Source organism: Xiphophorus couchianus, chromosome 19 (assembly GCF_001444195.1).
Source record: "Xiphophorus couchianus chromosome 19, X_couchianus-1.0, whole genome shotgun sequence".
Lineage (NCBI taxonomy): Eukaryota > Metazoa > Chordata > Actinopteri > Cyprinodontiformes > Poeciliidae > Xiphophorus > Xiphophorus couchianus.
The window spans coordinates 15,971,994-15,998,713 of NC_040246.1; the positions used below are offsets into that span (position 1 = coordinate 15,971,994).

A 26,720-nucleotide genomic window follows, 5' to 3' on the forward strand; every position below is an offset into this window, starting at 1 on the left:
AAGAATCCAGAAAAGGTTATTTGATTGTGCTTTCTGAAAAACAATACATTTTTATGTTTAGCACTCTTACAATCGTCACACTTTTTCTGTTACAAACTGACCCCGGCCCCCCATCAGAGAAGGGACAACTTATGTGGCCCTCACAGGAGAAAGTTTGGGGACCCCTGTTCTAGAGGATAGCGATCGGGAACAATCTCTAATAATAAAAAATGGGACTTTTATAATATAATATAATATAATATAATATAATATAATATAATTCAGTCTCATAAATAATTAACTATTACATAGCTCAAAGTTTAAACAATATGGAAGACTAATGACTTAATAATTGTTCAGAAGACAGTCATTTACATCCTCCACAAGGAGGAAATAAGCAACTAAGTACAATTACCATTTAAAAGTTCTTTATCCAAAGGTATTCATAAAAAGTTGAGTGGAAGGAAAATGTATGATAGGAAACCAGGCACCAGCAACAGGGATAAGCACAAGCTTGAGAGAACGCTCAAGAAAACTCAATTCAAGAGTTTAAGGGAGCTTCACAAGGAGTAGACTGTGGCTAGTCAGTACATCGAGAGCAACTTCACACAGATGAATTCTACACATGGTCTTCAAATGTTGCATTTCTCATGCCAAGCCATACCTGAGTAGCGACAACATCAGAAACGTCTTAACTGAGCTAAGAAGAAAAAGAACTGAACTGTTGCTCAATGGTCCAAAGACATCTTTTCAGACTAACATAAAGTTTGCATTTCTTTGGGAAACGCATCTTAAGAGTCTAGAGTAAGATGATCAAAATCAAACCCAATAATGCAGATCAACTGAAGGTGGGAATCAAGCAAATTGGTCTGGCAATCAGAGATAAAGCCTTAAAATCTATAGATATTTCACTTTCTGAAAAGTCACAAAACGTCTTGAACTTTATCAGCCTATTCAAATTTGTAAGCTGTGCCTTGAAAATACATATTGTTGGAAGTTGCATAATTAAGTATATATCAGCAAATGAACACAACTCACACGAGATATTGTCTGACAGTCATAAGAATTTTATTACAAAATAAATATTTAAATGAAATAAAAATATTAGAGTGGGTGAAATATTTCTGCATTCTCATAGATTTTCTTTGATCTATGAGAAAGAAAAAGGTCTTACATAATTAACTTGACTGATCATTCTAATAAGACTCTGCTTCTGAGAACAGACTCAGGAAGTCACCCGTGGAGCAAGATTAAGTGAGTGTTGTGTAACCAGAGGGGAAAAATGCATGAAGGAGACACTTTTCAACCTTGTGATTTTGATAAAGGTGCATGAATACCACATGACAATGAATGCGATACAGAAAAAACTATAAAAAAGAATACATTTTTCTGGTTGACCAGTTTTTCCAGGCCTCCTCCAGAGTTTGGGTCCCGTATTTAATTTGATCACATGTGGTGGATTTGCTTTTCCAGTGTCTTTTTCAGCATGCCTCTTAAAAAAAGAAATAATTAATGGAGGGTGCTGAAACAGTCCTGTAGAGAACTGAATGTAAAGAATCGGATCATAACATGTCACAATGGAGTTAATATATCTTACAAACGTTTAGCAATAGATTAAGAAACTGTGACGATAGGGTAGATCTGTAACTAACCACACAGTTTCATGTCTAAGATTAACAACAACGTTGTCAAATAAAATATTTTAATATTGAGCATTATTACATTTTAAACACTAGAGGGAGACCTATCATTGTTGCATGTACAAAGCAGCAGCTGTACATTCAGTCAAAATAAAACCACCAATACAAGTCAAAGTGTTTATAATAATGTTTCAACAAAGGATAACAAACTTTTTAAAGATTGCTGGTCCAACTATTTTAGCAATAAATATAGAGATTTAACACGTATTACCACCTTTAAATACAGAAAAAAACCTGACAACTTAAAATAACTGACACAATAATATCAAGTGGAAGTTTAAAAGTTGAGTCTGTTCTTTTCTTCATTGCACTGGCTCCCATGGATGTCCATTGTGTCAGGTGTGTAACAGAGAGTGTTTCCACCAATCAATATGCACGTCCTGTTGAATCTCGTTATTGCAGACACCCTGTCCGTCATCAGGACAACGTGTCAGCAAACCAACCCAGCTGTTGGTGTCTCTGGCAGCGGACACACAGGTTTTGATAGATGAGTGGAGGAGACTCTTCATGCTGTCACCAGGCTGGAGATAAATAGTCAGCCACGCTGCAACAGTAGTTGGGTTGCCGCTAAGTTACCTGCGAGGAATCTGGCACCTGCAGGTTAACGAGAGTAAAATATTGCACCTTTATTAACATGATTTCGACAACTAGCTGGTACTTTACGTTTTCCTCAGCAAAAAAGTGCATCATTACCTGTCACAATCTTTTGTTTTTTGTCTCTCCTTTCTCCTCCTTCCTCTTCCTCGTTGCCTTCTCCTACACAATAAAGAAAAAATTATCCAAGTTTTCCAGATTCTTTGAAAATTTTTTACTATTAATTGTAAAAATTTAGAATAAAGAATAAAATTCTTACCTTCCAACTTTCATCAAAGGTTTCCGCACTCTGGGAAGAAAGTTTCAATAAATTACTGGAGAACAAATCAAAGTGCGATTTAAGTTAAATACATATGTAGTGAATGTAATCACCAAACTGGTCCCTTAAAATTTATATTTGCAGCATTATTACATATATTTCACAGGGAACCTGGCTCTGGAACATTGGTTTACCTTCTCTTACCATCAGACTGAATGTCATATTGATTTGAGTTCTCAGTGATACTTCTGATCTATTCATTTTCCAAGAGTTGTACAATAATGCTTACAACTTAAATTATTGTTACAAACAAGGTTTGGGTGCACAAGTAAAAATTTATTGCAAGTGTTCTCTTATCCCATAAGAGCTATGTTTTAGCTCAAATTTTGCCACAAATTTTTGCCACAAAGTGTCTCTTCAAGACTCAAGCTTATCATAAACTGGAAACTGCTACAACATGAGTGTCACTGTACAAAGTCGAGCAAGTTCAACATTGCCAAGTGCTGAGAAGATACTGACTGCAGAATAATCTAACCCAAAACATTATAAATGATAGGTAGAGAAATAAATAAGCAAGACAATTTCAAAAATCTCTCACTTCACCTCAAATCATCAGCTAGATTGAGGAAACTTAAACATAATCAGGTGCTCCAACAGGACAATAAATCTTAAACAGGCATCTAAATTGGGTTTTAAATGTATATGCAAGGTAACATTGAGTTTCTGGAACGGCCTGGAAACTCAACATTAGTAAAAATCGTAGAACTACACCTAAAAACTCCAAACATACCAGAAAATCATTCAAGTTTCACACTCAGAGGTATTGAGTGTTAAAAGCTTGTATAGGTAGAAGCAGTTAGCCTGATCAACGACCACAGTAGTTTTGTAAGTTGCAATTAGAACATGGCTACATTGTGTACAATGTGGCAATGTAGGTTTGTTCCCTATAATCTGTGGTTAAGTTACAAAAAAGCCTCTTCTTGGGTTTGTTCTTGTTCTGTTTCTTTGTTGATCTGCTCACAGCGTGGCACTATTTCATTTTGTGAATCTGTAAAGCTAGACTTTGAGAGGGTATTTTTTAGCAGGGATATACATAATAATCACTTCGGCATCTTTAAGTACTTCACTTTAGATAGATACGTTGAGTTTTACACTATTATTATGCCTTGTTTTCAATTAGATCCCAATATTGTTAATTCAAATGTGAAAGATAATAGGGCTCGATTCTTTGTTTGAGGCCTGTATGGAAACATCATTGATAACTGCAGTTTTAACTAAATACAAGTAAATAATAGGAGAAAGTTTTTATTTTTGTACATCTGTGTTTTACGTCATAAATTAGGGAAACATATTTTTTTGTTATCTTACCTACATTCACATGTCTTATGCTCCACAAAGGTCATCTCAACATATTCTTCACCTGGTTCAGATGGCCGGATTTTCAACAGCTGTTTAGCACAGTCAGAAGACAGAGTTATAATGGCATAGTACCTGTCAAAAGTCCTTAAACTTTGAAAGATTTTATTATGCTACAAGGATAAACATCAATGAAATGAAATGAATGTAATTGAAAAATAATACATGGTTTTCAACATGACTCAGCACTGAATTCAGTTGGATTTTGGTGTGGACTTAGAATAGGCCCTTCCAGCACATAACTATGCTGCAACTTAAATCAATACATTTTAGCTCTGGCTGTTTGGTTGCAGTTGTTGTCATGCTCTAAGGTGACCATCAACCCCATTATCATGTCATTGTAATCTTTAACAGTCTTTAACTTTGCCCTGTTTTTAGCTCTATTCATTTTCCCATCAGCTCTGACCACAGCATGATGGAGCCACCTCTATGTTTTAAGGTGTAGAAGTTTTGGATATCAACCCAAAGGTTCAGATTTGGTTTCATTTTACCAGAGTTCCTTCATCGACATGCTTCTGTGTCCCCAGCATGACATATTATATATTTTAAACAGGTTAAGTCTGGCTAACGGTTTAATCCTAGCTTTCATTTAACAATGGCGCTCCTCTATACATTCTTCAAGAAAGGCAAAATCTGCAAGGTGAACAACTAGTGGTTGTCCTATTTGAAGGTTCATCCACCCGGGAGCTACCATAGGCCTTTTGATTGCTTCTCTGATTAATGCTCTGGCCTGTGAGTTTATGAGGAAGGACATGTATTAGTAAGACTGCAGTCTGGGAATGTTCTTTCCATTTTCTGTTCATGGATTCATCTATGTGAGCTCTATGAACCTTGGGATATTATTTAAATTTCTCTACAACTATGTACTTGTGTGTGTTTTTATGTCTTCCTGATGCTGGATATTCACTAATGTTCAAACCTTGGAGGCCTTCTCAGGACAGCTGAATTTATACTATGATTAAATTACACTCATTTGGACTCTGTTTACTATTTATGTGCTTTCTGGTTTAACAGGATTTGATTATTACATTTAACATATTTTTATTGGCAAAACAAAAAATTGAAAACCATGCATCATTTCATTGCCCTGCAAAAGTAATGCTCAACTTTGTGTTGATCTACAACCTAAATCCCCTAAAATACATTGAACATATGAAGTTGTGTAAAATTGTGTAAAAAAAAAAAATCCAGGAGTATTAACATTTTTGCTGTTTTCTTACCTGCATTGTGACATTTGAAGTTTCAGTGGGATGACACTCTAAATTCTCATCTCCACAGCAGCCGGCACATCTCACCAGTGGCACACAAGAGGGGCTGTAGATGTGCTCCACCTCTGTTGGGTATTCCTGGACAACCTCTACCAGTTTCTCCATGGTCCGACAGAAGCTGCGACCCCACACCTCTTGAAACATCAGCACTGTTAGGAAGAATCGGAGGATGAGCCACTTTGGAAAAACTTTTGGTTCTCATAAAGATGCAGAGTCTGACCACTCAGAGCAAATTCCCAAGCTCTCTAATGAGAGAGAAAATCACTACATGGATTGTAAACAAACTCTACTATTAGTTTCTATTTATTTGTTCACAAATACTATGATTAATTAGTTAAACAGGATAATAATGACATGCTCATGTGATGTATACAGAGACGTAAAGCCAGATGTGATATACAGTGTATCCTGTTTTCTTATAACAGAAAGAGACATTTGTACAATGTGCAGTACACTTTCCTGTGGGAGTACATGTGTGAAAGTGTCCTACTTGCTGCGGGGGGAAGAGAAGAACAGGGACGACTATAGCCAAACACAGAAGGAAGAGAAAACAAACACTGGGAACATGGCCATGAACAGAACCCTGCTGGAACTGGAGCTGAGTTGCCCCGCAGGCACCTCTGGGACTGCACTGACCCCCAGAGGTCACCAACTGGAGCCTGACACCACAACAGCTGTTTATAAATGCAGACGGGCTGGGAGGAGATGGTTGGGGAAGCATCCATGATCAGGAGATGAGGCCGTGAACTGTAATGTTGTAATACAACATTAAGGGACATTTTGCTGGCCACTTACTATGGCTAAACTCAACTGTATGTCTTCCACTTTTTTAAACTTTCCTCTGCTGCACGTATTCCAGATCCTGGCCTGGGAGCTGTGCAAGCCTTTAAGTTGTAGTTTATTTCTCCTTTGGCAGCATTAATTTATAGTGATGTGAGGGAGGGAAAGGATGTGAGGAGAGAAGGTCAAAAGTTGGGTAATCCCTTTTGGCTGAGACAAGCCTTGTTATTGTGTAGATTCAGTTCAAGCTTGCTGACTGGTAGCCAACATTCCTGAGCTTTGTCATTAATTTCACATCCCAATAATGTATGGAAAATACAACTGAGTTTGAAATCAGTGTCATTCTCTGAGATCTAACCTCTGCTGTGAATAAACAAAATATGGATAAAATAATCCATTGTGAATATGTGTGTGTGTGGGTGTGTGTAAATATAACAATTTATTCAATAATTTAGAAAATATTTATTTTGTCAATACACTGTTTTCAACTACACTGATTAGTTTTAATTTTTTAATTAAAGATCATGCAATTAACATAATTAATTTCCAGCACTTTGATACATTTTTAAATAAAACAACAACAAATACTTACCTTCCATGGTGCTATTTGTGTCTGCCGTGGGTAAATTCTGAAAAGAGAAAAAGACATCTAAAAGAATGTAATAGTAGGAACCTCTCAGAAAACATATATTTACCATATCATAAAAAAACAAGATTGGACAAAATACCTTTACAATTGAGATAACAACAAATAAAACCAGTGTTACTGAGAATCGATAAAAACGTCATATTCAACCAAATGTGACAATATGAAGTTTGTTTTAAAAACAGTAATGAAAGAGCCCACCACAGTTTTAGAGATGCTGCAACCCCCCCCCTCCAAAAAAAAAAACATCTCTACATTTGCATCGTGTCTATGGAGCACTTTAAAAGCATCTGGTCTACTGACTTGAGGAAGTGAGGCAGTATATGGGGGTGTGGGGGGATGGGGCAGCAGTTCAGACTGGTAAAATGAAACATAGCTATCAAGCAAGAGACTACTGACAAATGAAGCAGTGCAGATTTCCAGATAGAAATGGAAAATTATAATAAGCAAAATAAAGTGTGTTGCAGTGGTCAAATCAACTGGAAAAGGCAACGATTTAACAGTGTTACACGTCACATTTTATATGACATTTGTCTTTTAACTATGTGTCCAAAAATACTTCTCTACACAGGTTTTAGTTAATGCTCCACAAAAGGCTATTGATATTAGTTATGCTTTCTTTATCAACAGCTTTCTTTATCTTGTTATAATCTTGTAACAATGCTGTTTGTTTCTATTTCTCAACAGCTTTATTGATCTATATACACTGGCATCCGTTATAATGTTTGACTACTTGCTACGTTGTTCTCCCCATGCGGGTCACTTTGGGGTCATAAACTGTTCACACAGATACCTGACTGTGGTCACATTTAATTAGTAGTATGAATGACCACACTAAAAAGATAAAAAATGAGATTTCAGTCAAAAATTAGACTGTAGTATGAAGATCTGCTGTGAATGTAGCATAGGATAGGCTGTATCCTGTATCCTAGGCTGTAGATAGCAGTCAGCAAAGTTTTAAAGTGGACAATAAACAAATCAGTTATCTGTATAAAATGAAAGAAAAATAATTATATTTATGAGAAAAAAAAAACTGTAATAACTGGCAGAAGACAGAGAAAAATGAAAAGATCTAATCATGGAGTCCTGTGGTACCCTGCAGGGGAGGCCACCAGCCGTGGCAATAAAATCATTAACTTTTGAAACTTCTACTTGGAAGGTGAGCCAAAAATGACAAAAGTAGCACAAATTCACCTAAGATTATCAATTTTTTCTTTCAATTTTAATTAACACAGCATCATTATGTAGCTACGTAAGTATTGAAAAGGTTAAAAGTTTTTGTCCTCCAGTGGTGACAGCTGGTACTACACGGGCCTAAAATGGGTTGACAGTGGATCTTCTTTTCCTACTCTGGATTGGTTGAATCTTTTTGACAAGCAGCACATCCTTGCTGACATGTTCCACAGTGTGCCCAACTGTTTAGGTTCAAAAACCTGCTTCCTGTGGTGTAAGATTCAGTTCTCTATTTATTTTCCCATTGATGGCTTCCCCCTCCGTCTTGATTTTTTCCCATCATCCCCTGATAAACAGAGTGAATTTCTCATTCGCCTGGGAAAACACAAAACCTCTGCTTGACTCCATCTCAGGAAGGGAAATCTAGGTTTGATAAAACACCCTCCGGCAGAAGTGCAGGACAGGCGGCAGACAACCTGCTTCCGCAATCCTTCGTAATAAAATTGAATTTCATTTTCTTTTCTCTCCAACACAAACCTGATAAAACGCAACAGTCACTGCAGACTCTGATACATGGAAAAGTGTTATGCAACATCAGACAGTTGTTTTCACACCATCTGTTCACAGCATAAAATGCATCCTCTTCCTGTTTTGAACCAAAATTAGCTTGTGGATGAGGATGGTATCTGTCAGCACACCGCCACAGTCAGCAACGTGATTTAGGAGGAATGTCCTGATTTGACGATGATGAATTTCACTTCGCACAAATATTCAAGGGACACATTTTAAACTTTTAGTGAGATAAGTAGAATATGTACCTCCTGCAGGAGGATTCCCCACAGTCACTCAGGATTTCTCCTCTCTGCATTTTGGGAACAGATGAAGCTTCTCGCTCTTTTTCTCAGAGCAGCTCATCATCTGGCCAACATGTACAGCTGTTCCTCTGACAGCAGAGTTGTTCCATGGAGCAGCGCCCAACGAACTGTGTCTGCTGCTGCACAAAAACACAGCAGGACACGAGCTCTGCTCTGTGAATATATTTTAATGCTCAGCATGGGAACGTCATACAGCAGTTTAAGCTATTGTTCAATGTCACTTTCACTCAGTCAAGCACTGATTATTTTCCACTCTCTATAGCAACATCAGAATAAAACAAAACTCTCTCCACCACCAGCCATCCTAAGATCTTTTCACTTTTTCTGTCTCTTTTCCATTTTATGAGCTTGCTACACATTACAAAAGTTTCTTGGCTTTGACTCACTTGCTCTTCAAGAAGTCAAGGGTTAAACCTTGTCATAACAAGAAAATATCACTGGTGCCTGTTTATGTAGTGAAAATAGTGTCAAAAAGATTTGTGTGTGCGTAAAATGATTTGTGCGTGCGTAACAGGATTTGTGCGTGCGTAAAAAGATTTGTGCGTGCGTAACAGGATTTGTAAACCTTAAAAATAAAATACATGTTGAAAAAGTACACACAAATCACCTGGTACGCACACACAAAACTGCAGTTACACACAAATCCGGTTACGAGTGCACAACTATTTTTGAGACTCATTTCACGCCTCGGTGGAAGCTCCAAGATTTGTGTGTAGATGGTGCGTTTACATGCTAGTAAAAGCTGGGACATCTGAGTTTTCTTCGGAACTGTTTCTTTTTTCCACAGTTCAATACATATTTCTCTCTTTACTTGTCTCGTGGCTTAGACATATTTTTGTGAGAGAAAAATACATATGTCATTACACCCACGTCTACTTTTTAATACTATAAGATTGTTTATATATGAATCCGCATTTGGGACCTATTCAACTGTAATTACTTGGGTAAAAAATTCAACCACTAGGTGGCGGAAGTTTATTCCGCTCTGACTGGGAAAAGCCTTCATTCAAACTGAGAGAAGAAACAAGAGAATGGCGGGTCAGCCGAGTGATCATGTTCGTGGTTTACCGTCCGAAGTTAGTGGATGTTAAAATTTGCACGTTTTCCTGACCGTTGTAATGCGTATTTTTTAGATTATTTCAGATTACGTTTTACGTTTCAAGTAGTTCGACCCAAAGTTCTCGCCCTTCTATAGCAATAGCTCATGTCTACGTAAGCTAAGCTACTATTAGTCCTCGATTAGCATCGGTACAGTTTAAAACAGTATCTTCCTGGCCCATTACAGCCATGTCTATGTTTATCACCATGCTCAGCTAGTTTTATGATGCCGACAATAATGTAGGCTTAGGTGACGTCTTTTATTATTTGAAGGATTCATCCCAGTTCTCCTCACTAATTGTAGTTTTTGATTTAAATTTTTTTTTAGTTCTGCTACAGACTTATGTTTCGTCTATCACCTGTATATTTTATATCTTACTGTAATCACTTAAGATTTACTCTTCTCTACATTTCTTCCTGGAATATGATGGTCATTGCTTTCGTACCAGAAATAAATACGTAGAACATCTCTTAACAAATGTACAAATGTATTCTATGCCATACATATACATCTGCACCGTTTTTTATATTAGATTCATGCAGATCATCAATATTTCAAATTTTGAAAATATAACCTCATCCAACACTGAAGCCTTTGTAAGCAGCTGAATATAAGTGTAGTAACTCGGCTGAATCTTTAAAATATTAATATTTCTGTTACTTCATTATGAGCAAACCACATTTCTCATTACTTCCATGTGATGACTTACATTTTTGGACAGATAATATGTTAAGTTGTGCTTCACATTAACTAAATTGTAATTGTAGCCATCTAGTGAAATTATATTTCTATTGTCCCCAAAAAGTGCTAATAATGTATGTGTTTTCCACATTTCAGTCAGTGTTAAATTTTTCACTTTATAAATTGCATAGTTGAAAAAGGACATATACAAATTAAATATGGAATATTTTATTAATTATCTGCCAGATAATTAATAAAATATAATTATAATAAATTATAATAAAAGACGTCACCTAAGCCTACATTATTGTCGGCATCATAAAACTAGCTGAGCATGGTGATAAACGTAGACATGGCTGTAATGGGCCAGGAAGATACTGTTTTAAACTGGACCGATGCTAATCGAGGGCTAATAGTAGCTTAGCTAACGTAGACATGAGCTATTGCTATAGAAGGGCGAGAACTTTGGGTCGAACTACTTGAAACGTAAAACGTAATCTGAAATAATCTAAAAAATACGCATTACAACGGTCAGGAAAACGTGCAAATTTTAACATCCACTAACTTCGGACGGTAAACCACGAACATGATCACTCGGCTGACCCGCCATTCTCTTGTTTCTTCTCTCAGTTTGAATGAAGGCTTTTCCCAGTCAGAGCGGAATAAACTTCCGCCACCTAGTGGTTGAATTTTTTACCCAAGTAATTACAGTTGAATAGGTCCCAAATGCGGATTCATATATAAACAATCTTATAGTATTAAAAAGTAGACGTGGGTGTAATGACATATGTATTTTTCTCTCACAAAAATATGTCTAAGCCACGAGACAAGTAAAGAGAGAAATATGTATTGAACTGTGGAAAAAAGAAACAGTTCCGAAGAAAACTCAGATGTCCCAGCTTTTACTAGCATGTAAACGCACCATCTACACACAAATCTTGGAGCTTCCACCGAGGCGTGAAATGAGTCTCAAAAATAGTTGTGCACTCGTAACCGGATTTGTGTGTAACTGCAGTTTTGTGTGTGCGTACCAGGTGATTTGTGTGTACTTTTTCAACATGTATTTTATTTTTAAGGTTTACAAATCCTGTTACGCACGCACAAATCTTTTTACGCACGCACAAATCCTGTTACGCACGCACAAATCTTTTTACGCACGCACAAATCCTGTTACGCACGCACAAATCTTTTTACGCACGCACAAATCTTTTTACACACGCACAAATCTTTTTACACACGCACAAATCGTTTTACACACGCACAAATCCTGTTACGCACGCACAAATCTTTTTACGCACGCACAAATCTTTTTACGCACGCACAAATCTTTTTACGCACGCACAAATCTTTTTACACACGCACAAATCTTTTTACACACGCACAAATCCTGTTACGCACGCACAAATCTTTTTACACACGCACAAATCTTTTTACACACGCACAAATCCTGTTACGCACGCACAAATCTTTTTACACACGCACAAATCTTTTTACACACGCACAAATCTTTTTACACACGCACAAATCTTTTTACACACGCACAAATCTTTTTACGCACGCACAAATCCTGTTACGCACGCACAAATCATTTTACGCACACACAAATCTTTTTGACGCTATTTTCACTCCATACCTGTTGGGTTTGAGAATAGAGAAGTATGAGAGAAGCTGCTGCTATGATGTAAATAAAAAAGTTGCCTGAGACATCTCAGGTAGCTACTTCCTTCACCTCCTGCACTTAGCAGTATTAACTTTGCGTTCAATGGTGACTAGAGGTAGTTTAGCTCTTGTGGAAAAAGCAGGGTTTTATATCAGTAAATTATGAATGATCTCGACAAACAAATCCCACAAGCTAGATCAATTTCTGACTTCACTTTAGTATCTCGTTCACCTCATTCCCCTAATTAAGCTTTTTTCAAGGAGATTCACTTCTAATTAATTAGGTTTAACATGGTCTTGCGTCATTTTCAGGAATTGTTTGATGAAGTAAAGGCTACACAACTAAACAAATATTAAACCTGGCAGATTATGCTGTCTAGGTTTGTCTTGCTATTTATGAGCATGTGTAAAACTTTGGCTCATTGCAACAGAATCTGCAATGGAACAAACAACTGGAAAACACAATTATGCTGAGGACACTAAATGCTTTATACAACATATATTTCTTGTATATTTTCTACAAAAAATACCATAAAATCCAAGGAAAGGTTTCTTGTTCAGAAGCAGGTAAACAAGCAGATAAAATAAAATCAACGGAACAAAACAAATTAAAATTAGGCTTAACGCTATCCCTAATCCACAGTATAATCATACAAATGGATAGTTGTTTCTTTTTAACATTAGAAATCTTCTATTCACATTCCACAATATGTTCACTTACAATGTCTTGAAAAAGTAATTACGCCCATTGAACATTTCCATATTTTATTAAACTACAACCACAAATTTCAATTATTACAAAAGAACAAAACATAGTAACACATACTTGTTTAGTAAAGGGAAGAGGAGATATGGGCTTCATAAGCGCAACTGCAAAAATGTTTCTGCAAAGTTTTGACTTGGAAGGCCTAGATATATTTGTAAAACAAGTATACACTACTTTTTGTTTATCTGACTTATAAAAAAATCACAAGTTTATGGTTCTCACAAGAAAAAAAATAGAAAAAGTTCAATGGAAGGAGAAATTACAACAGAAAATGTAATAAATTGGCTGTTAAATTGTACAGCAGCTAAAGGAGTTCCCCAAACTGTTTCTGCTGTACTAGAGGACTCACTTAGTCCCTGAGTTCCTGCCATCAGGCCACAGAGGCCCAGAACATCATCACTCTGTAGTCCCACACAGCTGAACTGCGTCATCTTTAACCTCCTTGCTTACTCCATCTGTCAGGGAGAGGGCAGCGTGCGTAGGGAGCACAACTTAACATGACAGAGATTCTGCTTAATGCTTCAAGGATATACCAGTTTAGAGGGTCAAGCAGAGGAAGTCAGTTCAACAGCAGGTACAATGGCAATTTGCTGAACAAGATCTGGGTCCAAGCTAAAATAATTAGCATCGCATTTTTTAAGATAGCAAAGAATGGACATAGTGCAATACGCCAATATTCCAGGTCTTTCTGTTCTTTCCACTGGATTACAAAACAGTGACTGTAAGCATGAGGGATGTTTTGTTTAATAACAAGTTGACAACAAGTGGAGTGTTAGATACTTTTTATTTAACTTTTATACATAGTTCAAATATCTAACCTATTACATATTGAAAGTAAAAACTACCAACAAGGAAGAAAATCATTGAAAATACTGAATATTGCTGGTATTCCCTCAAAAGGATAAAAGGTATCATAAGGACACCAACTTAAAACTAAGGACAGTTTCTCTAAACACACTTATTTGGTGGTTGACAAAATATGAGATTTTCACCACAGCGAAGCCAACAGCATCTTACAATTATCAACACAAATCATTCTGCAAGAACTCGGTTTTCATTATCAGTGTGGTTGAATCCTACTGATTTAACAGTGCTGCCATAATAAGGGTTCAGTTTTTATGGGTTTTACAGTGTAAATGCGATATGGTCAAGCCACAAACACTTACATATTCCGACTTTTAGCTACAAAACGCACCATACATGTTCTTGTAGCACAACAACTACAGTGGCCCCAGCTCCTGCCTTATTATTTGATTGCTCTGACTTTTAAATAAATTACTTCAGAGATGTCAGGTCACCAGGCTGAGTGGGCTTTGCAGTATACTTTTTATCAGAGTTAAACCAAAACAAGGTTCACGTCAGCAGAACTGTTTACTTTAATAATGAGGAAAAGCAGACTGGCAGAGATTTGGGAAAATCCCCTCCTCAGTTCTCAAGACTTGGGCTAATAATGACTCAAGTAAATAATAGATTCTGCATTTCTATGTGTGTATTTCTGTATATATATATATTTCTGTATATATATATATATACATATACACACACAGGGAGAGAGAGAGAGAGAAATATATGTACCATACATATAGGACTTCGGCATGTTAATTTAAATTATTTAATTACAGAGCTTTTATTACAATTTTATCACAGTTAATCAATTTTAAAAAAAATAAAGGTTTCAGAACTTCTGGATTTGCAAATTTTTTTGGTACACCCATACTCTTACGCACAAGAGACAAGACAAGAGCAATGGAGGACAAAGCTCCTACCCTTGAGAGTTGAATTGGAATAACAGCATGTTGCACCAATCTGATAGTTAAATTACCTAAATAACAGATTATAGACAATAAATATGTTTGTAGTTGATCTCATATGTCTGTTTATTCAATAATTTAGCAGCAGAAAGATTTTTTGAATATAAAATTTTATTTGTAATATTGATATATAGTTAGCGGTTGATTAATCACAGACAAATAGATTTAAGGAATTTATTTTTGTGCTACAAAGCAGTGTCCTGAAGTTATTTTTGCAAATTGATTATTGGTTCCTTCTTGCAACTATTGCCCTGGCTAGCACATTGACAAATCATTCATATCAAGGACCATCACTGACTCTCTGTCATTTTAATTAATTATTCTTAAAAAGAATAAATGTGGCACACAGGAACATGTTCTTAGTTTCATAATAGGATGAAACTTAACCCGTAAAACCACAGAGAAACTAAAACAGCGGACGCAACACCACTCTAATGCTACTCTTCCATCTGCCACTGCAATCCAGGTTCATTTCATCAACAACAAAATCCACAGCAGCATTTCTCAGACCTCACATGCAGCTTGAAGAAAACAAAACATATTTTCCACCCCTACTAAGGAAAAACAGGCACTGTTTTGTATACACAAGGCAGGTGAACCTAAAACATCAGGAGTGACATTACCCAGTCGGGTCTGCAAAGTGGTCAGGTCAGAGCTCATGATCGGGGGCCACTTTCAAATTACCAACAAACTTCATACCAGAACACATGGTGAACATTTACAACAATCACTCCAGAAATCATGGTGAGTAGAGAATTACTGAATCTGGACTTGTTTCACACGCTATAAAAAAGGCACACTGATGTGTTATGAGGCAGATTCCCAAATCCTAAAGCAGTAATTTGGAGATCCACATAATGCATCAGGAGGAGTGTTTGCGGCAAGTCAGTGACTTCATGCATTCAGTTGGATTTTCTTAGGAAGAAAACTTCCAACCAATTTGAATAACAAATATAACTTGACTGTATTATTTTAAAATGATCAAATTGAAATGTATAGTAACTAATTTTAAAAGGGGCTTAGGGGAATATTTGTTATGCACAATAAAAATACACTAAATTGAACTTAAATGAAAAACCTTGCATTGCGTAAATCAATGTGTAGAATCTCTACCCCAGTCTCAAGACTTCAAGACTTTCAACAGATCCTCTTCCAAGATTTATCTGTATTTAGCCCCATCCATCTTCTCATTAACTCTCACAGGCTAGTTTTTTAAAGTGGGAACAGTGTGTTCAGGGTTAGTGCAGGGTTAGTTCTTTTTGGGCCCACAGGCCATAAAGTTCAATTTTGGTCTCTTCTGACCAGAAAATCTTCTTCCACATGCTTCCTCTATTTGGATAATGACAAACCTGTAGCTGAAATTCTTCTTGCAACTTTTCCAAAAAATGGAGGACAGTGGCAACAGTTGTACTGGGTAAGACTTTCCCGCTATGCTCTGGATTTCTGTAGCTCCTCTATGATTATTATGGGCCTGTCAGCTTACAAACTTATTTTCTAGTTATGTGATTTGAGATTTTATTTATGGCTAAGTAAATATCCATGCATGCCACACTTTGTAGATTTTAATTCACAAATTTATTTAACTTAGTATTTTGAAATTTGATTTTGAAATATTAATTACTTTGTGTTGATCTAAAACACAAAATCACAATGACTTAGTAAAAAAAATGAAGGAGTATGGGTACCTTTGCAAGATAATTGATTGAAGACTGATTATCTAAGAGAGTTTCCTACACTCTTTAAAAATAATTTTATCTTCAACAGGGAGTTTTCTCACTATAAGGGCAGGTATGCTTTCTCTGCTTTTCTGCTTTTCAAAATAACACACGCTGCGCTGCAAGTAGGGTCAACAGACATGGAGGAGGTAAAGGTCCATATAGATGTTGATTTAGATAAATACAGCTTCCTTAGTGTAAGTTCATTAATGAATGCACAGATGTCTCCCCAAAGACATAGACACAAACAGACACAACCACTGTGTAAATGATGCACTCATACGCAGACACACACACACTCACGCACTACACAGGTCCTAAGATAAGACTGACCGGTGGTAATTGTGGTCCCTATTACAGTAAAATGCTTTTCTGTAAACCACAGTAAATTACATCCAGATGGGAGATTAAAGCTTGCTGAGTAGACGGCTGCCCCGAGCATCACCACTCCTCTTCCTCCTCCAAAGCAGAAGGAAGGAGAAATCCATATTTCCTGATTGCAATTGCAACTCTCCCCTGGGCCGGGAAATTACAACTGGAGAGAAATACCCCAACAACGCAAATAAAAGCACCGTCAGTCAGCGAGTCACTATAACTTTGTGAGCACACTTTGACTGAGAAAGATGGGAAAGAGGAAAAAACACAAGGAGTTCATAAATTTTAAGTGTTTGACAGGCAGAAAAAAGGTTTAAGTATTTTAATCTGTTCAAAGTCGTCATAGACACACCTGAAATTTTGATTTTATAACATCCAGAGCTACAACAGACAGGATAAACATGAACATATGTGGAAAAAATATGAATGGTAACAACTGTATTTGTGCAATATAAAAGATTAGTGTCCAGTATTGATTTTCTTCTATTGTCAAGGAAACACCTGTGTAACATCATGTACTTGCAGACACAAAAGCCACACCTTATCAGTAATGGTTCCCTCATCCAGGGCCGAAATCAAGAGTTTGTGGATCTCTGGCCTAGAGACAATTTTGGTGCCATACACACTGAAAGTTAGGTTAACGTCAACATCAAACTTGTCAGGCCTTGTCCACATGAGGACAGTCTTTTACAAAACTATTTTCGTGTTTGGTTTTTCAACAAAATGTTATTTCTGGAATTGCTTTTTCCACATATAAACCAGCGTAAAATGTTTTATTAACTGATATAATAATTAGGTGTCTGATCAGAGGCAACTACGTCTCCCCAAGAGAGAAAACCTTTGGATTTCTAAAGGTTTTTCTAAAGGTTCTCAACCTGTCTAATTTGACAGAGGCATTGAAGATGGTACATTCTTGTACTTTTGTAGGTTTTGTGGTCAATTAACTGATCACCACTTTTTAATAAAGTAATGACATCTCTCTACTACAGATAAGGGAACTAGTACTGATAATAGCTTCACAAAACTTCAAAAAATCTGAACTATTCCCCTCAGAGGTTATGGCCAGTCAGTATCTTATCTGCAGCAGACATGGTTGGCTCTAGCATCTTTGTGGAATCAAAGAAGGTGTTGTGAAGTCGTTGTGGAATGACTTGACATGCAGACATGAAACTAACTTTCCTTTCAGATGTCTCCCTACCTAGCATGTCAGCTCAGAGGCATAACAATTGAGGGTTGACTACAACCTCTTAATGCCGTCTTAGTTCTTTTAAAAATTCCACCTAGACAACAAGAAGACATTTCAGACAAGTGTTGGAGCCCAAAATGTGCATTTTTGCCTGTCTAAATCAACATCAATCTTACAATTCCTATAAAGGCTTATGCCTGGTAACTCACAATTATTGTATTGAAACTTCTGATGTAGAACATGTATGTCAAGTAGCTATCCTGCTGGACTTGTTAAAATTTAAAATAGGAATTTATTCCTATATATGGAGAAATAATGCATGAAATATGTTAAAACACTTGAGAATGGAGTTGGTCAAGCCCACTTTGTCTTGGCACCACTCTGATTAGCCATTAGCTAGAAAACTAATCTCTGTTTCAACAAAGTGAATACACCAGACAGGTATCTACTTCTGAAAAGATACCGGGTAGTCATAACCTCTCAACTCCCACTGCAAAAAACATTTAAACCATCCTTTTAAGCTTATCCCTCCTATCTGTTGGTTAGATATGGAACAGGCGTTGTGGGTGCAATGATGAATGTGGTGCTCAGAAACAATCTAATGTTATCTGGTTTGTATGGTTTTATCATAGAAAAAAAATAATTGCCCCCATTTTTGGTCAGAGACATTTAGAACAAGCTTTCTTTATAATGAGGTTAATCTAATGGTTAGGCAAAACCAAATAGCTTTTGGTACTTGTGGTTTTGTCATGTAGGAGTGGCAGAAACACATACCAGAGATGCTTACAAGCTCTATCCTCAGCTAAAATTCCTATCACACCAAAGCAGGTTATCATCAGTGCCAAACCCAATGGGCTAAAGGAAGTCAGGTTTGGAACTGCTGATGCAGCATTTTCTTAGCCCTCTTGCACACAACCATAAAATGAAGGAGGTAGCTTACACCAAACACTATAGATTAACTGCAAACTAATGAAAATTCGTCAGAAGCAACAGACACTGAAGATTTTAGAAAAACTCTCCTGTATTCAATTTGCAATAGAGACATGATCTGGTATGTATCTTCTATCTATACACCTGCGATTTAGCACATATACAGGTATTCATACAGCATGTGGTTTACACAGCCAAGGAATCAGGAATAAAACAAGCAGTTAGAATGCACAAATACACACTAATTCTTTGGACAGCTCATGTAAAAGGGTGAGCAAGAGGTCACTATTGTTCAGATAGGAAACCCAGGTGCCTCCACCCTCAGTCTGAGGTAGTAATACCATTAAAAAATCAGCAAGCGTGTTCACAGAGTGTAGCTATCAATGAAAATCTGACCTGGATTTAAGAGCTACATGTATTGTATTGATGCTTAATTTTGGACTAGTGCTTTCATGTTTATTGCTGTGAACTCAATGACCAAAGCATGCTTAGATTGACAAATTTTTAGTCACTGGTATCTGCACACCAGTGTGCCTCTTGGCCAGGTCTCACTCCAAAAGTAGATATTTCATCACAATGGAAATCCAATAAAAATAATGATTAAATAAATAAATTAATTTTATAAACTGACCCTGATGGTACAATGACTGTCTAATATCAGATTATATCAGATTCTATGCACTTTCTGGGTATTTTTTATATGGATGGATTGTATTACTGGCTTAATATGTATTGAAACAAGGCCTATATGACTGAATATTAATGGGATCTATTGTGATTTGAATCCATATAAATGAATTTGAGTTGGATTGAATGTAAGTAAATTGAACTGAAAAAAAAAAGAAATTCACTGAAGGGAGGGTTTGGTAAACCCTTTCTGGCAAAAGCTTTCCTAGAGGATCCAAAACCAATTCTCAGTCTATTTTGTATATAAGCTCAGTACAGCAGACTGCACAGCAGCAGAGTAGGTAGCACTGTTGCCTTGCAGCAAGAAGGTCTTGGGTTTGATTCTTGCCCCGGGAAGCTCTTTCTACATGGAGTTTGCATGTTCTCCCTGTGCATGTATGGGTTCTCTCCGGGTACTCCGGCATCCTCCCACAGTCCAAAAACATGACTGTTAGGTTAATTGTTGTCTCTAAATTCTCCCTAGGTGTGAATGTGTGTGTGCATGGTTGTTTGTCCTGTCTGTCTCTGTGTTGCCCTGCCCAGACTGGCAACCTGTCCAGGGTGAACCCCGCCTCTCGCTCGGAACGTTCACTAGAGATAGGCACCAGCAACCCTCCCGACCCCAGTAGGGACAAAGGTGTACAGAAAATGGACGGATGGATGCCTCAGTACATCCATCCATCCATTACCTCATTATAGCATGAAACACATCAATGGGAAAGAAATAAGCAGGCATCACAACCAGATGCCTAAATCACAACTGCCCTCCTTCTCTTTGGTTATTTCTCTTAAAATAACCAACTTCATAAAACATCAAAAACATACACAAATAAAACCAAATAAATCTATTAAAATAAATGCAAAAGATAACTGAGAAAAGCTGAATTACAATCAGAGTAACCAGAAGAAAATGTTTAGCGCCTGCACAATAAAACTGCACACAAAAAATTAAGAGTTACACCTAGTAAAAACCACATCCCTTCCAGGACGTAATCCCTGATAATCTGATTTTGTAAAAAGAATTTTTAAAAAATCATTTGGTCATAGTAAAAAATCTGATCTCTAAAAAAGCTCCATAAAGTAAAAATGAGTCCCAAGGTTCAGAATAGAAAAGCAAGAACACACATTCAGAAACACTGAAATATGTAAGCAATTAATCCGTTGGACTAAAGAATTATGAAACAGCAAAAACCCACCCTCTTTTGGCCACTCTGTGTTTCAGAGCGGAAACAAGTGATCTCTTTATTCGCAGGGCTGCTGATAGACACTCCAGCTGTGAATGTCATGAAAATAAATGGATATTATTTATTAGTGACGCATTTTTAAGCGTGGGAAATTCATGAAAGATGTTGAATTTCTAACTTTTTAGGGTTTTATAGAAGTTGTTTGCAGCAAAGGAAGAGAGGTGAGGAAATGCTCTTTCACTAATGAGCAGTAAAACACATCTGTAGGATTAAAGGAGTATCCAGATTTAGGACTGGCTCTGTGTGATCTGACAGATTGGATGTTGAATCTCAGAGATTGCGCTGTTTACACTTGCCATCAGTCTTGTAGGCAGCAGGGGGCATTTAACCTGCTTCACAGTGGGGCCCCTGTGCTTTGTCATTCGTGTTTTGACTAAGCAAGCCATGAGCTGATTATACGGATTAGAGGAAATGCAGGAATACCACATGTTTTCTACCAAGTTTCAACTTAACAACAGCTGCAAAGTGTCCAGTCTGGAAAACTGTTAGGACATGAATCTTTCACAGACCTTTAAGGCCTCTCTGAGTCAATACTTCAGAATGCAGACTGCAGAGTGGTAAAGTCTGCTGATTCAACAGGCTTCAGCGGTGTGTGAAGTGTGACAGTGGGAGTAAATGGATGAGAAAAGGACCTGGATTTGCATTAAACATGAGACGCATCAGAGACAGCTGCCACGCTGGATGGAAATCAGAGACTGAAAAGGTTCAAGAGCTGGAGCTCTATGTGGCACAAGTCCCACTGTCCAATGACACGTCGTCTCTCAAGTATCTGTGACACAACGCAGGCTTGTTAAAAAGTGCCCACTCTAGTGTCGGGTTGACTCTGCTCAGGCAGATTTTCATTAAGAGACCACCAGGCGATGCCAGGAAACAGAAGACAGATAAGCTTTGTACTGCCTGACAGAAATATCTCAAACACTTCTCATCTAGATGCTGTACTTAATACTATCTTTTACTATTAAAATCTACAGAAACATGAACATGGGCAGTGAAGTGCCTCACACTTTGAGACAGCTCTGCAGGATCTCGTATTATCCAGCTACAATAGAACATACCATTAAAATGCATTCCAAAAGAAATAGAAACCAATATCTCTCCACACTAAAATAAATCACACAGAATGAGAACAATCCATGTCAGTGAAACTAGTGTTTGAAGAAAGCGTCTGTAATTATGAGCTTAGAGCTTTCCCAAATGTACACGTAACAGTGAGTCACTTTGCATCATGTGCTGCTGCAGATGAATGATTATGTAGTTTGTCATGTTTTACATTGTGAATGAATGAGCTGAATGACACTCATTTAAAAGTTACTCAAACCACAAGTTACTGTACCTTGTCATCAGGAATGACAACATTGATTTATCAGAGCAGATTTTTTTCTTCCATTCATTGAAAGCTTCCAAAAACTCCTTATTGTTAATGCATCAATCAACAGCATGTTGAATGGACTTGTTTTAAGCTTTGGTGCATAAATGGCGATCATCTTCATATTCCTTCATTACTGTTTGATTTAGGACTGTCATTTCTACTAAAGAACTTGGAGCAATTTCCTGTTTTATCTGTTTTGATCCTCAGATCATTTGTCTTAGAAAACTGGAAATTAGCGTAGACTATTAAACAATCGGAATGGTCCATTTGTAAGAAAAGCCTTTCTAAATTTAGAAGTCATGTTAACAGACACAATTTCAAGTAGTAAAAGAATGAAAACTGCTTCTATCTGAGTTAGGAAATTGCACAAAAATCAGCAACCAACTTTTTTCCATGGTTGCTTGTGAACCCAACATCGAACTTCCCTGCCTTCTTCCAAAGGGCGCCTCCAAAATGTTTTTAAAGGGAGGGCAGCCAGATGGAGGTCATTGATACTCCTGGGGTGGCACACCAAAACCACAAGCCCAAAAAGAGTGATGGTGGGTGAGGGGCAGCAATTTTATAGGGGAGGTATTCATCGCCCATCCTCCCCAACTCACCAAAATCAGATCAAGACAGAATACAACAAAGCAAACAACAAAGTGATTAAACAGGCACAAAAGGATAACATAAATAACACAGCATAAAAGTAGGTATGTTTGCAAACAAGTTGCAAACACGCATTTAATGTGAAAAGTACCTTGATTATGTGTATGGTGTCAAAATAAGAGCTACAAGGTCAGTAAAGTAACCTGAAATAATCTTTTTATGTAGCCTAAAAATCCTATCGAACATGTGCTAACATATCATTTCAGGTAAGGTGTTGGAAGATAGATATAGAGCATAACATTTGCCTAAGTTAAAACAATCTTCTCATCTTCAGGTACAATGTCACCAGATGGTTTTCATCTGGTGACATTGTACTTCTTCATTTTTTCTTATTTTATGTTACAGACAATATTCTAAACTAGATTTAGGATTTAATAGATTTTCTTTTCAATAATCTACACAAAAACAGGTTTTTAGAAAAAAAGGCCTGTTCCATGATTCACAATATTGGGCTAATACTTTATTGTAGCATCTTTGGCAGCAATGACAGTTAAAAGTCTGCCATTGAAGTGATCGAAGAGTCCTCTCAAGTTGAGTCAGGTTTGATGTGGAGCAAAGCATTTTTTAGGTCTTTCCAGATATGTTCAGTTGGATTTGAGTTTTAGTTCTGGCAGCATTCTCTAAAGGCAACTCTTTGTTGTCATGATTGTGTGCTGGGTTTTTGTCGTGTTGGAAGATGAGTGGTCACCTTCATCTGAGGTTTATAGCATCCTAGTGTAGGATCTTTTCTTTAAGAATATCTCTATATCTGGCTGCCAGTCCCCGCAGCATGTTGCCACTACCACCATGCTTCACAGTGAGGGTGGGGTTTGCCAGACAATTTTATTTTTCCTGATCTGGCAATCTCTAAGGTGGCTACCAGAAAGGCCCGATTGGTCGAAGGGATAGCAATTGTTGACTTTCTAAGCAGTTCTTCTATCTCCACAAGGGAACATTGGAGCTCCACCTTATTAACCAATATATTATTGGTCGTCCTTCTGACAAAAGCCCCTTTTCCCTGATTGCTCAGTTTGGTTGGGAAGTCAGATCTCAGGAGGCTCTTGGTGCTATTAAGCCTTTTCTATTTCCAAATAACAGAAATCAGAGTGTTTGAAAGGATGTTCAACACTGTCAGAAGTTTTTTGTCTCCTCTTCCAGATTTCTATTTTGACAGAGGCCTACAGACAATTGTTTCAACTTTACTCGTTGGTATCAACTGTGAAACTCTACAGAGTTTGATTCCAAAACAATAGTCAGTGAATTTAGCTCACCACAAGCAAGTTAAAATCAAGTTGCAGAATCCAGGATGCTATGCTAAGTGTCATATTGGCAGTTTTGTGTAGATATAATATAATATAATGTAATATAATGTAATATGGAAATAATTAAGGATTATGATTGCTTTCTGGTGCCACTGTAAATTAAACATGGTATTCTCAGACCAAAACTTCAACAATAAGCCCCAGGATTTGATAACAGGAATGAAAAAAATGGCTCTCCTTGGTAGGTTTACTTTACCTTATTGCAAATTTTCTAAACTGTAGCCAGTGATAGCAAGGAAAGAAAAAAAAAAAAACAATGTGAGAGGGGATGGCTCAGCCCTGACTGTAATTACCAATTAGGCGATATAATCAACAACTGAAAAATCAAGCAGAATAGTAGCAGATTTAATAAAAAAAAGAAGGTCAGTGATGGCTGGTATGTTTTATTTAAAGTGGGCACCAAAATGTTGTTCTGCTAAGGGCCTCATAAAACCTTGGACCGGCTCTGGTCATCACTAAGTTACTCATTTCATATTCATATTTTAAGCGAAACTAAACTAAAATATCCAACAATGACTATAATATTCTACAAAATATAAAAAATATGAATAATGTCCTGTTTTTGTTCATATGAATGTGAAAGCAGAGTCAATTCACAAATTACGAGCAAAAGAAAACATATGTTTCACAAATTCTGCACTTAAAAGGCAAAAAAAAAAAAAAGTCTGTGTGTGAAGTGTGAAATAGCATACCTGTACAGGTGAGAGGAGCAGGTAAAGCGCCACCACACAGCCAAGAACAAAACTCGGTGTCATTTCGCGGTGTTTGCGCACAGAGAGAGATTGACGTGCCCAGGCGCTAACTTTCACTCAGTTTTAGAAATTAATAAACTGAACGGAATAATATTAATATAAAGGAGTGGGCAGTCAGGTTAGAAAAACGATGCTGAACGGGATTTCCCGAGTCATCTGCTCCCAGTCCGAGCGGTGAGAGTGAGAGAAGTCACGTAGCTCCGCTTCTGCCGGCGTGTAACCTGATGAAGTTTGCGCTCACTAATGAAAAAGGCCCCAGGGACCCGGAGAAAGCGCTAGAGTTAAAAGCGATCCAATCCCTTAGGATCTGCACTTAAAGCCAGAGCTTAAAGAAATAAAACATATCTATAAAGTGGTTCAAGCTGCGAGTCAAAATTGCCTGACGATAAAACAGGCAAAAAATCCCCGAGCAAAGTGGAAAAAATCATATGGTTCAGTCCAACGTCTTTTTAAAAGAAGAGCCGCTCCGGAAGCAAATAGTAAGTTGTAGACTGAAAGTTTCAGTTATGGTCTCGCCCTGAGCTCCAGCCGGCTAAAAGAAACACTTCAGTCTAATTTCCCCGCACCACCTTTTTATTGGACATTTAAATCTCCTCCCCTTCCCTGTCCGCCCTCTGTGTCCTCCTGAGAATCAACTGAGACTTCACAGCATCTTTCAGCCACAGCCTGCTCATTTATACCATCAGTGCAGCATTTTTTAACGTGTAGTGATGCGCATGGGATTTATTGTACAGACTGCTCACCAATAACTGCGCAGTCTGGGTTATTTTGCTAACCTGTCTAAAATATCTTGACGAGTTAATTGGGTTGATTGAACACAATAGGGCTGAATTATGAATTTGATTCAACATATTTGATTAGGTTTTCAACCACAAAAAATGGGCTAAAGTGATTAAAGCTTTCAAAAAAGTGTTGAAACAAGCATCTCATTACTTTGATTATGAAAAAGGTTACTTAAAAATTAACATTTTGATACATTGTTATATCCACTTCACTCATTCATGGAGCCATATATAGTTGACTTTAGAGTGGTCAACTATAACATAAAAGTTTGGTTTTTGGAGTATGGAAGAAGCAGGAATACCCGAAGAAATTCAATCGATCGCCTTCTTGCTTACAACTGCACCACCATCTGATCAGATCCTTATGCAGTTTTCAGGTTTCATAATCAGAGAGTGGCCATATTGGAGCCAAGAACCATTTCAGTCACCTTGAAATCTGTGTGCTGAAGTCAGGCTACATCAAATTCATGCAGGATAGTGGGCTCTTGAATCTTGCTTCTCTGTATGTGAGCTTCTCATATAATCAAAGCTCTTATCCAAAGGCAAAAACAGACTTTTGTGCTATGCACAAAAGTCTGTTATATATTTATTTGAAAATTGCCAAGTCTTCAACAAGATATTTTCAAATCTTCTGGGGTGTAACAGAGTTTGTGTGAAATTTTTTTATATATCTGTGTATCAAATGCCCAAGAGAAGGTCTGGATCATCATTAGAATCAGCAGTTTTTTTAGACAGTTGTTATTTTTTCATAACACGCCTCTTTTTTCTACAAACTGTCTTTGTATTTTGAAAGGTCTCTGGCTGAGTTTTAAAAAAAAAAAAATTTTTTAACCAAAAATATCTTAAAAAGTTTCTCCAAAATATCAGCATCCATCCATCCATCCATCCATCCATCCATCCATCCATCCATCCATCCATCCATCCATCCATCCATCCATCCATCCATCCATCCATCCATCTTCTAACACCCTTGTCCCTACTGAGGTCAGGAGGGGTGCTGGTGCCCATCTCCAGCTAACGTTCTGGGCGAGAGGAGTGATACACCC

At 37.3% G+C, this 26,720-nt stretch overlaps 1 protein-coding gene across 1 annotated transcript; it reads right to left on the bottom strand.

Moving 5' to 3' along the window:
- Positions 1–1,028: 1,028 nt before the first annotated feature.
- On the bottom strand, positions 1,029–25,446 carry pgfb (placental growth factor b). The gene is made up of 7 exons (XM_028001704.1): positions 24,833–25,446; positions 6,589–6,625; positions 5,169–5,365; positions 3,901–3,980; positions 2,533–2,562; positions 2,373–2,435; positions 1,029–2,273 (listed from the first exon to the last, which is right to left on the bottom strand). The coding sequence occupies exons 1-7, from the start codon at positions 24,893–24,895 to the stop codon at positions 2,252–2,254; spliced, it is 492 nt and encodes a 163-aa protein (XP_027857505.1). The 5' UTR covers positions 24,896–25,446; the 3' UTR covers positions 1,029–2,251.
- Positions 25,447–26,720: the final 1,274 nt, after the last annotated feature.

Bases quoted from the DNA above. Each gene is read 5' to 3' on its own strand.
- pgfb (XM_028001704.1), bottom strand. From the start codon at position 24,895: ATGACACCGAGTTTTGTTCTTGGCTGTGTGGTGGCGCTTTACCTGCTC. The intron at 6,626-24,832 runs GTATGCTATTTC...TTCTCTTTTCAG, and splicing joins TGCTCCTCTCACCTGTACAG to AATTTACCCACGGCAGACAC. The intron at 2,563-3,900 runs GTAAGATAACAA...CTTTCTTCCCAG, and splicing joins CATAAGACATGTGAATGTAG to AGTGCGGAAACCTTTGATGA.